At 43.8% G+C, this 13,474-nt stretch overlaps 1 protein-coding gene and 1 long non-coding RNA gene across 3 annotated transcripts in view; one reads left to right on the forward strand and one right to left on the reverse strand.

Annotated features, from left to right (window-relative positions):
- map3k5 (mitogen-activated protein kinase kinase kinase 5) overlaps positions 1-13,474 on the forward strand; it is a 43,930-nt gene that overhangs the window by 14,565 nt on the left and 15,891 nt on the right. For both annotated transcript variants that reach the window (XM_069515027.1, XM_069515028.1), the window contains exons 3-11: positions 494-517; positions 3,874-4,067; positions 4,827-4,995; positions 6,923-7,029; positions 10,302-10,472; positions 10,838-10,950; positions 11,964-12,123; positions 12,719-12,872; positions 12,964-13,071. In XM_069515027.1, the coding sequence (XP_069371128.1) occupies positions 494-517; positions 3,874-4,067; positions 4,827-4,995; positions 6,923-7,029; positions 10,302-10,472; positions 10,838-10,950; positions 11,964-12,123; positions 12,719-12,872; positions 12,964-13,071 (1,200 nt within the window). The remainder of the gene's footprint in view (positions 1-493; positions 518-3,873; positions 4,068-4,826; positions 4,996-6,922; positions 7,030-10,301; positions 10,473-10,837; positions 10,951-11,963; positions 12,124-12,718; positions 12,873-12,963; positions 13,072-13,474) is intronic.
- Positions 5,439-5,905, reverse strand: LOC138405576 (uncharacterized). Its single transcript, XR_011239363.1, has 2 exons — positions 5,843-5,905; positions 5,439-5,602 (listed from the first exon to the last, which is right to left on the reverse strand). It is a non-coding gene; the product is annotated as an uncharacterized lncRNA (long non-coding RNA).

Raw genomic sequence — 13,474 nt, forward strand, 5'->3', positions numbered from 1 at the left:
TTTCTATGTAGAATAAGCCAGAAGCTCAACTTTTCTCTGAAACAAACATTGTTTACATCACTTATCCTGTAATGGTCACAGGGGACTGGAGCCAATTTCAACTAGCGGCCAGCGTATCGCAGGGCCGACATGAACAACAATTCACCCTCACACTCACATCTACGACAGAATTAGAGTTTCCTGCTCAACCTAACCCCGAAGCTGTGTGTCTGTAGACGCAGAAAACCCCATGCTCACCTGCAAACAGACAAACTACACAGAAAGAGCTCAGCCAAACCGGGATTCAAACCTACAACCTTCCTAGAAAAAAATATCTTTCAGTATTTTCCGTTCATGTTCGTCAACCGGTCTGAATCAAATCTGTCTCAGGTACTTTAAATCTAATTTAAGTGCAGCTGATGGTTTTTCTTTTGTTTAATTCAGATTGTAATATTGCTGCTTGGAGAAAATGTGCTTGTTGAGTCTCTAAATGGGATTTTCTCTTGTCTTTCAGGAGATAATTTGCCAGAAGAACACTGTAAGTACACAAAGCAATCTTTTTTATTTCTCTCGCCTTTCTTTGACTTCACACGTTACTCACACACATCATGCGCTGCACAGAATATGCTTCTTTTTCTTGTTAAACAACCCGCAGGGAGCACAGTGTCTTAACACCTTATGCTTCTCTGTGTTGAAGAGGTTTCTCTCCTCTGCCATAAATGTTCGGTTTCACAGAAACGTACAGAGAAAACAGCGTCGTCTTCCCATTTTTTTTTTTTTCAAGATGTTTTTCTCAGATGAAAGCTGGTTCGTGAGTTTCAGTGACTGCACGAGCACCATCTGCGTAAAAAAAGGCACAACCTCTCTGGAAATTTGACTTGCAAAAAACTTGCAGCATTCAAATAAGGTGCTGATTTAAAGCAAAGGAAATCCTGTTCTTTACTGAGTCACATCCTTTGTAGTTCCTAACGAACTACAGTTATTTTCTCATTGACTGTGTTGTTTTCATTAAAATGTCTAAAAACAACTCGACCTATGTTATAAACTGCAGTCTATGTTTTTAACATCGAGAATATGAAGAGACAAGAAATGTTGCTGAAGACAACTCCCATGATCCCACTCTGCTTCACGACATCATCAGACTAGGTCTTCTGTTATTGTTTTGATTGAAAAACCACTGGCGGCAGCAGTCACATATTAAATGTCTAATTAAAAACACACAAAGTCTCAAATTAAAGATTCAAAAACAGTGAATCCTGTCATGTGAAGAGCAGGATGTATCAGATTATCTGCATCTTTGCTTCATGGCTCAAAATCTGCTTTAAAAAAAAAACAACAAGATCGATTGATTTCCTGATAATCCACTCGTTATACAATCGACTGATTCAGCACAAAGTGGAGCAGAGTGTGATTAAGGCAGAGGCCGGCTGAGTGTTGTCCAGGAGTCCATGTCCAGGAGTCAGATGAGAGGCTTAGCTCTCTTAAGTGGCTTTTCAGAGTGGAAGGAGGCGGCACTGATCTCTGACTCTGACTTGTACCGTGTCAGAGCAGCTGATTCTCACCCACAGTGTGAGAGCATGAGCTCGCTGCTCCCTGATGAGCTCTCACTGTCTCTGTTCTCTTCCCTTCTGGTATCAAGACCTTTAACTGCAGCTCTGCACCGGTGCATCGCTCATAACTAACCCTCTGTGCAACACCTGCAGGTTTCTATCATTTCTTTTACATGTTCTGTCAATTCAACGCAAACCCGACTTTCTTTGCTCTTCAGTTCCACCCAGCAAAAACACAAGTGTGGTTACGTGCATCCTGAGACACAACCCAACTCGAACACACTCATATCCCTCAAACACAACAAGCAACCTGTAGGTATTAATTATGATATAGTTCCCCCGTCCAAAAACCATCTTCCTCACCTTCATGATACTGAATGAATCTGCATTTTCAAGCTCAACATTACAAGAGAAACTCTAAAGTATCCTGATCTTGAAATGTCGACGATGGAAGTGATTTTGTTTGTCATAATTGAACAGTCGCTGATCAGGGAGAGACAACCAAATACACTGGACTGTTCTCTGCTGTCCACTATGATCATAGAAATCCAGATAATTGGCCTCTGCTGTTGCATAATCAAATTACTGTAGCTGCATGCACAGTGGCTCCAGTGTGTTGGTGTAAATTCACTCACAGTAGCTGCCCACTGACTTCAACTCTGCAGTCACAGCCCACAGCTACAACCTCCAGGCTCGTCCAGGCCCAATGTGAGGCACAACAATCTCAATGGATTATTAGCTGTTGCAAGAGTTGTATAAATGTGCTAATGTCAAGTTATATTAAGCTCTGAGAAAGCATGTGTGAGTAGGTGAGTCGGCATCCGGCTCGGCCCCACTGCAAACATTCAGATGGACCATCGGCTAAGCTAAATAACCTGATGACTCATTCACTGAACAGCTGACTCACCACGTCCCCCTGTGAGCCAGCACTGCTCACAAACGTGTTACCTGTGTGCGACTAGCGGAGGTTCGCTTCCAACGACCTGCGGTGGCTCTGAAATAAGCAGAGGCCTTGTCGCGTGATCCCGTGTCTGCATGAATCACAGAAACACACAGGAGCTCCATATGGCGTCAGCGTTGTGCAACCTGTCGGGTCACACCCGGCGTCAACAGGAGTCACTGGTTTATTTTTTCGAGAGACGTGCAGCAAGCGGTGATGTCATGTTGCACGGGAGGATGCAGTCACTGTATCTGTGGATCGCTTTCGTTGCTTCAACTGCCGTCCTTCCCTCCACTTCCTTTTTTCAGTTGGCAGCCGCAGCAGTGTTTTCTAAAAGAGGCTGAGACCATGAGAGAATATTAAAGCAGCTGTGGAGCAGCTCAACCTCCCTCCAACGCTCTCATGTAGCCACCACACATCTGACACTCTGGGAATAGCTCTCCTTGCAAAGACCTCCATTGCTTCTTGAGCACGTCAACAGCGGGTTTCCTGCCCGTCTTGTTCTCTGTGTACTGTCTGTAAACACCACATGCACGTGTTTGCTCTTTGTTTATTCAGCAGCAGCCAGCGACAGCAGCTGGAGCCTCGCGACCGCTGCTGCAGGAGAAAACTGTCAAGTTAAAACAAATATACTCATCTACCTCCGGACACAAAAGCCACGTGTCGTGAATTAGAGCTTAGCGAATAAAGAGTTTAAAACTAAAACAGATGAAAACGAATGACTCCTGAATGCAGCAGCTGCAGCGAACAACAGGGCAGAGGTCTGCACCAGGTGAACAGACACTCGTGCTTCTCCAGGCTGCAGGAACAAGTGGAATCTGTGTTCATGCGCCGCTCTAAAGTGTTTGCAGTTGTAAGACAGCCGCTCGTAATGTGGCTGTCGCCAGTGATGCAGATCACTCCACCCAGCAGCTGCCTGTTTAGACTGGTGTCGCCAGATCAGAGTCTGAAACGGGGGAAATGTCTCAGACGTCCACAACGAAAACTGCTTCCTCCACATGCATTGTTATGTTTTCCTATACAGCGTCTGTAGAGTCAGACGATGCAAAGAAAGTTCAGACGAGGTTATTGTTCAGTGAAGCTGTGTATTCTACTGTAATATAAATGTACACCTGGTACTTAAAGGATTTTCTTTTTACCGAGAACACTAAAATCTAAGTTTGGTTATTGATACTTTAACTTCTAAGCCAGCATAAGAAATTACATCTGCTGAGGAAGTTGGTGACTTATTAAATGTTTAACAGTCTAAAACACATCAAAAACCTCAGGTCACACACACACAAACACACATCCTCCGCAGCAGAGGTACAAATTACATTTATCGCTTCTGCCTCTTTCACACCAAACCCATAATGCTGAGGAAACCTCTGATGGTTTCCAACCCTGCGTCTCTTGTATCAACAGACGTGCTCGGCCAACTACACCTTCATCCCGTACATGGTGACGCCCCACAACAAGGTGTACTGCTGTGAGAGCAGCCTGATGAAGGGCCTGACGGAGCTGATGCAGCCCAGCTTTGAGATGCTGCTGGGGCCCATCTGCATGCCCCTGCTGGACCGCTTCATCCAGCTGCTCAAGGTGTCACAAGCCAACTCCCAGTAAGTCGAGCCAACAGGGGATAATGGTGGACTGGACCAAAGGATTTTATGCTTTTAATATTTAATAAAACATAATATTGAGATATACAGAACTGTAGCTAGAATATAGCACAAATGTTGGAATGCTAAACAATGCACTGCTCTGAAATAACTGCAACCAGAAACACAACCAGCTGGAATAAGTAGTTACAAAAAAAAAAAAGACTTGATGTTCACTTTTATTCTCGTTCAGAGACAGTTTCTCTTTGGGTTTATTGTCCCACTCGTCCCATTTTTACTTGCTGTACTTATTTTTAATGCGCTGCCTCCCTCAGCTCTGAAAGCACATTTACACCTCAGCTGCTGCAGTAATATTTCAGGCTTTCCTGCCAACAGCCGGTGGAGCTGCCAGAGAGATCGAAGATCTGCTCCAGCCACAGTGACTCAAAACACACTTTGATGGAGCCCCAGTTTCCTGAACGCTAGTTTTAAGCATCACTGGAATATGACCTGAATGCAAACAGTAAATGTGCCCTTAAAATTATGTTGACTGAGTTTTGGTGGAAATTAAAAAAAGGTTCTTTGTCCATTTCCTTATTTAAAAAGTTATTTATACACGAAAACTGGTTTATTATACAAATAAGAGTATGTGCTGGTTATAATTTGTACTTTAATCTTGTCAGTACTTGCACTAGAGCTGATTTCCCAACTTCCAACATAATCATGATATTCATTGATGCACGATGAATAAACTTCTAACCAGTGGTTTTTGTCCTCCAGCCAGTATTTCCGTGAGACGATTCTGAACGAGATCCGGAAAGCTCGGGAGCTGTACACTGGCATGGAGCTGGCCGCCGAGCTGAGCCGGATCCAACAGCGGCTGGACAACGTAGAGTGCCTTTCAGTCGACATCGTCATCAACCTGCTGCTGACGTACAGGGACATCCAGGTAGACAACTTATTTAATTATACAAATGAGGTAAAGGTAGAGACGGTTAAAAGCCGAGGTAATATTTGTTTAACTTAAGGTTTAACTCAATTCACAATGACGGCTTCCCTCTTCTTGCTATAAAACAAACTTCCTTTTTGTTGTAAACCACCAATAAGTTTTCATAATAAAATGCTTCCACCTCGTTTGCTTTGAAACGATAAGGATCAACTGTGACTTAAAAGAGTAAGAAGGGTTGCAAGTTTAAAACCTGATGAACAGAGAGTGGAAAACATAGAAGGAAGGAAGAGACAGAAGTCACAACAAATTTACAGTTTGCAGCAAGTTAAACTGTTAAAGTTCAGAGATGACATCTTTAGTGTCTTTGTTCAAACCAAACATTTTCTATATTGTAATAATCTATCGTTTTTTTATCAAGTTAAAATAAGTGAAGACCACAAAAGTTTTGACTTTAAAATAGGTTTATTTATCACAAAGACAACAATTTACAACCAAATCAAATCCTATGGACGTCACTGGCTGGATTTCACCAGCTGACGTTCAGCAGCCGGACCAGGTGAGATGAATCTACGTGACGACTCCTTCCGTCAGACTCCTGCACAGAGGCCTGTTCAGAAAGAGGCGTCAGACCATAGAAATTCATTTACATTTAAAAACCACCAACAGAACAAAAAACCAAAAGCCCAGTGGGTCCAACAAGAGCCTAAAATAAAATGGAGTATCACGAAGACGAGATAACTGTTCCCATCACACTCACTTGGATATTTCCCAAACACATTTTAACAGCTCGTGTTGCAACCTCAACACAAACTGCGTCGAACTGCTCCAAACAAAAACCTCCTCTTACCTCAAGTTGTCTCAAATGCTCTGGAAGCCGTGGGTGGGGGAGGGGGGCTCCCTGAATGCCACCAGCTTATATAGAGCAGCCAGAGCAGCTGACGTGAATCTACCTGACGACCAGACTCCTCCCACCAGGGAGAAACCTGGGTCGTCATACACGCCCAAAGTGTTTTTCTGAGGCTGGATCCATATGTACGATTACTTTGACATACATAGTTGGTGTGTCGCTGTGATCTAACATAACTGTTAGCAAAGACAACAACTTCCTTCTGGAGGTGGTCATGTGACAAGAGCCTGACGAATCCACGCATTCTATATTTATTTCTTTTTTACCAAAATAAAACGGAACCAGCAGCTTTTCTCACCGTCTCCGTCTTGTATTATCTCAATATATCGGAAAAATCCATCTACTGTACTTTTTCTCTTTAGAGAAGCGCACGTAGAAACTTTCTGCCGAACCTCCCACGAGTTTCCAAGGATAAACTATGAGGGATTATTAGTGTGTGTGTGTGTGTGTGTGTGTGTGTGTGTGTGTGTGTGTGTGTGTTGATGTCCTTGGCAGAGGAAGCCACTGTATAAACATACTGTACAACCTGGAGACAGCTCCCTGCCTCGTCCCCGTCACTGCCTCGGACCTCTCGCTGCCCGTAGAGAGCTCCGGGCGAAGCTTTTTCGTCCGCTCGTCTCAAATCTCCAGCTCGTCTTTGCTCTTTAGTCTTTCCACATTGTGAAGACACTCGCTGTCCAGATCCTCCCACTCACCATAGGCAGCGCTCAGCCTCATAAATCATTCATTAGAACAACAAGCGATGTGGACGTGCTGAATTATTCAACGTGCTTTGGGTATAGTGACGATGTCGGCAAGTAGGAGCAACAAAAATGTGATGAAGGGGCCACTCAATAATTGAAGTGCGTTTGGTGTCCATCAGACTGTCGAGACATCAGACACCCCCCCGGCCTCACAGCGCCTCTAAGTGTTGCTCAGACACAACTGTCCCACAATGCTAAGCGATGATGATGATGATGATGATGATGATGATGAGAGTGAAACAGGAGCTCACCGGTGTGTCCCTCACTTGTCGTCCAGGATTACGAGTCCATCGTGAAGCTGGTGGAGACGCTGGAGAAGCTCCCGACCTTTGACCTCGTGGCTCATCCTCACGTGAAGTTCCACTACGCCTTTGCACTGAACCGGTGAGAGACGGCAACTTTCACAACACAACAACACACACACAGTGACACTTACTGACACCACCTGATTTATAATTAGACATATTTGAAGGGGGACGATTGAGGATTTGGCTCCGCAGGTCCTAATTGGTACATCGTTAGCTCCTTTCGTTATTTCTTTAATTATTTCCTCCCTTATTTATTTATTTATTATTCAATGACCTTTTCTGTGACGAACCATTTGATCCACTGCTCCTTTATTGAAAATAAACAAATTGATAGAGAGAGAGAATAATAATCTCTTCCTCTTCTTCTTGATTCTTCATCGGTTATTTTCACGCCTCTATGGGAACCTGATTTAAACTGGTTTTAACATCAGTGGAATTTTTCAAGGACGATGACGTGAACGCGACCAAAGAAAACGATCAGTGCAGTGAAAGAAATACTCTCTTTGCATTCAGCTTGTCAGATCAGATAATATTGTCTTTGCTTTAGGATCCTCAGCTGAAATCAAACAAGCAGCAGGAGTGAATCATAAAGTGTTGTTGCGAGCGAGCTTCTGCATTTGTGACTTTACGAGTTGAAAGAGTTTCATTAGTTTCTCTCCTTTTTCAACGCAGGTTCCCAAGCAGCAGCGATGTTATTAGTAGCATGTGTACAGTTACTGCTACACAGGAAAAAGACCCGTGTACATCACAGGAGGTTTCAACCGCCTGTTTCTCACCAGCTGCTTGTCTTGTAAACTTCCCGTGGTTTTCGTGGTGCTGCCGCCTCAAACGGCAATAAAAACTTGCTGTTCTGTTATTTGGCAGCGGCTGGAAAATGTTTGTGCCAAGATGCCGGCGTGTTTGCAGCTACTGTCTGGTCCGAGGGTTTTTCAGATATTTTGTCACGTTGGTGTTAAAGACCGAGGCTCTGTCTCCGTCGTGCATCAGATCTCTCACGACGTCGCGAGAGAACTGAAGTGGAGTTTGTCTGAATCAATTTTCAGCGGTTCGTCTTAAGTCGGTTCTCGTCTTCTAAATGAATCTGCAGGGACGAAGTGAGCGTTGACTAATTATCTCTGCGGCACCAGACACGTGACTGTGGAACGCTGCTCGGAGTCTGACTGAGCGAGAATCTCCTCCGTCCAAATACCCATCGGCCCTCTGGAGAGGAGAGGGAAGACGGAGAGAGAGAGGGAGCAGGTCTCGTCTCGGCTCTTCCCTCTGGGCGGTCTCCATAGTAATAGCTGTCAGCTCACACTTTTTATTTAACCTTCGTGCTCTGGAGAGAAGCCACATTCTGTTCGTGAGGATTCTCCTCTGTGACACTCGCGCTCTGTGCCTGTGTGAGACTCTGCAGGAGAACAACAGTCGTTTCTCTCTGAAGTCTGAGGATTGAAATGAGGGGAATTTTAAACCTCAGAACAAAAAAAATATCCCCCACAATGCAACAGCTCGATGCATAAATTAGCATCGTTAAGGAGGAAAGTGATTTTCCTGCAGCTTTCAATGACCTTTGTTGATATTAAAGCTCCATATGTTGAATAGAACGTATATGAATGTTTTATCCTCACTGATTGACATATATCATGGATATTAACGATTCTGACATGTGATGCAGCTCAAGTGGCTTTTCTGCCAAGATGGTTCTGTTTTCGTCTGCGACACGACCCAACGCGAACCCATTAAAACTTTTGGTTCAGATCCAGGATGTTCTGTTTTCAACATTTTTCAACATTTTCCTTGATGTCTCAGATACGATTTCGTGAATATTGAAGGAAAAAATCGAATCAATGATGTTTAGGAGGCTTTTATTCGTAAGTTTGTTAAGTTTTTGTGCAGATCTCGGCCCTTTGCTGCTCGCGACCACATCACACAATAGCAAAACATAAATTTAAAGTTACAGCCTCCACTGAAGCAGATTTATTGCAGAGTTGTTATAATTAAATCTACTCCCATAAATTAACAAGTTTATTTTTATAGACTTTTAATCCAAATTTGATAGATTTATAGTTTTATTGGCCAACGCTGAGTTCTTATGTTGTTAAACTTCATGTCTGTTTTATTAAGTTTTTTTTCCAACTCAGCAGAAGCTTAAAACTTGTTTTCACAGGACACCGAACAGACGTTAATGAAAAAGAACTTATTATCTGCTCGAGATGTTCATTCCTTCTGAATGCTCATTAAACAGCCTGGATCAGTTCTTACAGGTGAGTTAGAGCAGAACTCTCTGGACCTGAATGACCCGCGGTCGTACAGATGCAGCCTCAGCTTTTTTTTTTTTTTTTTTTAAACCAACCAAGTAACCTGTGTAATTTAAGTCGGGCTCTTAATGGCCTCGTCTGTGCCAAGTATCATGTCGCACAACAAAAGCTGTCCAACAGTTACCTAGCTACACAAACACACACACACACACACTTTGCTGTTTTGATTCACTCTGTTATGCAGCCGATAATATAAAGGTTCAGATTTCATATTATTCATATTATTATCTAGACTGTACAGTATATTTAAACTATGTACAAATTAGTGTTTATCAAGAATCTTATTATTGATAATACATGAAGTTCACTTACAGAATATACCGAATATACTGCACATGTGAAAACACAACAAACTGTAAACTAAATATACAGTTGGACTATTTCCAGTACATTTCTTCGTCCTGAGGGTTTGATAGTAACGTCTTAGGAATCATTGCCAGTTTATTTATTTTTATAAATATGCTTTTGACTACCTCTTTTGGCATCGGGCCCCAAAGTCAGACAAAACGTCCTCGAGTGGATGGAGACATGTGAAGCAACTGCAGGTTCGGTGTTGTGTTACATGTTGTTGTGTAACTGCTGCATTGTTGTGAAGCAGGAGAAGGTGCCACCTGTTCCACCCTTTGTGATGTGGAATGTCACTGAAACTCTCACTGTGCCATCAGTCTAATAGAAAGTAATTAAAGGGAGTGTTCACACGTTGATCTGTTACATGGACCGTGGAAGAGAAAGAACATTTATTATCTCATTCTGTTGAACATGTCTCTTTCAAAGTAAATGTGCATGATTTAGCAATTCCATTAATTTAGAGACAGACTTCTTGGCTCATAAAATTTTTAAATTGGTGCAGTGACCCTTTAAGATTAGGAACCAAATACCCAGGATTCCACTGGCACACGTCTGCAAATATACTTTCTGAAATGGGATTCGTTCCATGCTTCACTGCTGCAGGCACTCAAGTTCAAAAATGTCAAAACTTTCATTTCTAAACATGCTCGCTGTGTGTGTGTGTGTGTGTGTGTGTGTGTGTGTGTGTGTGTGTGTGCAGGAGGAACCTGCCAGGTGACCGACAGAAAGCCCTGGACATCATGCTGCCCCTGGTGGAGGACGAGGAGAATGTAGCCTCGGACATCTACTGCCTGGTGGGACGGATCTACAAGGACACGTTCCTGGAGTCTCACTTCACCGACACGCAGAGCAGAGACAACGGCGCACTGTGGTGAGAGAGTATTAAACTTGAGTGAGGGCATTTCCTTCTGGAATTTGATTTTAAGATCTCATATCTTTGTCGCCTGAACATGCTGCGTGGATAATCAAGCTCCCATCTGGCTGTTGTTTGTCACTTCCCTCAGTAGAACAGATTGGTCATTAAATTAATTCCATGTCTTGTTTTGTTCGGGTGCTCACAGTTGTTGTCAGCTTCTCTGTGGCCCTCAACTCAATATGGTTGTAATTGTTGTTGGGTTTTTTTTTAGTTGACGTGTCTCTGGGAGCCTCGAGAACTCATCTCAGAGATTTAGAATGAAGCATCCATCTCATGGAGGAAGGATATTTATTGGAGTTATTTTGTTTTTCTCACCTCAGGTTTAAAAAGGGTTTCGAGTCAGAGCCGACGCTGCACTCCGGTATCAACTATGCTGTTCTCCTCCTGGCAGCCGGACATCAGTTTGACACGTCATTCGAGCTCCGCAAAGTGGGTGAGTAGAAGCTGGAGTGGATATTATGTGGGTGTCTTTCACCTAAATACGCTGCATTTCACTTTACTACACTGAACCTGCTGAGTACCCACTGAGAAGTAAATCTCCGCCGTGTCCTTGCTCTGACGCAGCTCTTCACCGTGACAAACTCAGCTTTTACAAAAGGAAAGCTGCTATTTTAACGGTTTGCATTAAATTATTATTTATAGCCACTTTAAGTATAACGACCTCACGCTGCAGTGCGTGCCCACGGTTCCATTCATACTGAAACCAGGTTCCTGATCCCACATCCCAGTAGGCGGATCGTGCACCTTGCAATGATAAAGAAAGGGTTAGAAGAAGATTCCTTGATCGTGGTTTGTTTTCAGGGCCGTCATTCATCCTTCCACCAAGTTTGGTGGAAATGTGTTTCCTAGTTTTTGTGTAATCCTGTTGACAAACAAACGGACACAGTGAAAACATGACCTCCTTCGCTGAAAGAAGTTTAAAAGCTACTTGAGCTTCGTCCCCGTTCACATTAGACATAGTCGTGGGATCTTATATTATAAAAGTGATTAATAATCAAAATATCAAGGAGAATCAGGTTATATATATTCATGGCTGTTGCCGTGCGGCTCAGAGAAGCTCAGGAATGTGGGAAACGGAGCAGTCGGTCCTGGGAAACTGTCTGCAGCTCCATAATTTAGCCCCCCCCCTCCGTCCCTGTAGACCCTGCTCACTCCTACACTCATCCCGGTGACCCCCCCACCCTGACTCCACAAATGGTAGATTCCCGCAGCAGCGTACTGTGCAGGACATGTATCAGCAGCTCCTCTCATCGTAACTAGTATCTCTCAATCCTTTCTGGGATCAGTGACAAATTAGAAAAGCTAAAGCGTGTTGTGGCACATCCATGCAGAGTTTGCATGTTTCTGCTTCACTATCTCATCTACTGGAAATCTCAGTTGGGGACGGTCCAAGTGGAAACACAACAAAGAGGATTACATGCCTCTGTCTGTCGTCTTGTTTTCCAGGGGTGAAGCTGAGCAGCCTGCTGGGTAAAAAAGGCAGCCTGGACAAGCTGCAGAGCTACTGGGATGTGGGCTTCTTCCTGGGCGCCAGCATCCTGGCCTGCGACAACACCAGGGTCATCCAGGCCTCTGAGAAACTCTTCAAACTCAAAGCCCCCATCTGGTGAGGACACGTCGGAGCTGCTCTCGGATTAGCTCGCAGAAAGCCCACATCCATCACCAACTGTGTCTCAGCCGCGGTGATGTGTTCCTGTGCTCGGTCTTGTTTTGTCTTGCAGCCACAGTTTGGCTATTGTGCAAGCGTCGAGCGTGTTTCTCATGGAAAAACAGAAAATATCGATGTGTAAAAACTGATAAATAGCAAATATAACACCCAAGAACGTTAATTGAACATCTCTACATGCACCCAGAATCCTTTTATAGCTTAATTGTCTTTGTGACATCATTTCAGATGTTAAATTCATTGCAGACGGGATCATATCGTGTGCAGGAGAACGGTGAACTGTCTGCAGCTCTGTCACTGCAGTGTGTTAAGTCCCTGCTGTTCTTTATTTGTGTTTGTGCTGTGAAAACTCTTTAAGTTTCCATTTATGTCATGAAGACAAATGTTACCCAGCATGGAAACACAATCATGGAGCATCGTTTGAGTTTATGATTCTTCTTCTGCTCAGTTATTCAGAACATTTGGTAAAAAAAATAAAGATTTGGATTTCTGAGCACGCTGGATTAACCCTTCTTGTGTCTGCGGCTGGTCTCAGGTACCTGCGCTCGCTGGTGGAGACCATCTTGATATATCAGCACTTCAAGAAGCCCGGTGTGGAGCAGCCGGCCCCCAAACAGGAGCTGGTGGATTTCTGGATGGACTTTATGGTGGAGGCAACCAAGAAGGACGTGTCCTCTGTCCGGTTTCCTGTGAGTGACACGAGTCGAGGAAACTGGGCCAAGCAATGGAGAGGATTTACAGATGAAGAGAGTTAAAATAAGTTTGTTTCCGTGTCTCCAGGTTTTGATATTAGAGCCAACGAAAGTGTACCAGCCTTCGTATCTGTCCATAAACAAAGACGTGGATGACAACACGGTGTCGATCTGGCACGTTGCCCCGGACGACAAGGTGGGTGACCTCCTGCAGTAAAACCACGTCGTCTACAGCCGGGCATCCTTCAACTGATGCTGAACGTAACCACGGCAACAAAACTGATGCTTTACATGATCTACTCGGTCAAGCGATGATAAAACTGAAGGTCGCATCACAGTTAGCAAGTTAATTGATGGATGATGATTTTTCTATTGACTCTTATTTCTGCTCACGTTTGACTCATCTTCATCGTATTGTATGATATCTGTGCAGCAGATAAATCGTTTGCTCTCCAGAAACCGATCCTGCAGCATCAGCAACACCGACGTCATATTTTCATTTATTTCCTGCGCCACAACCAATGCAATAAAACCACTAATGTCTTTTTATCACCGTAAGGTCCCTCAACATATTTGGGAGTCGTGCTTCCGCTGTGATA

Source organism: Paralichthys olivaceus, chromosome 19, assembly GCF_024713975.1.
Source record: "Paralichthys olivaceus isolate ysfri-2021 chromosome 19, ASM2471397v2, whole genome shotgun sequence".
In the NCBI taxonomy this organism is placed as follows: domain Eukaryota; kingdom Metazoa; phylum Chordata; class Actinopteri; order Pleuronectiformes; family Paralichthyidae; genus Paralichthys; species Paralichthys olivaceus.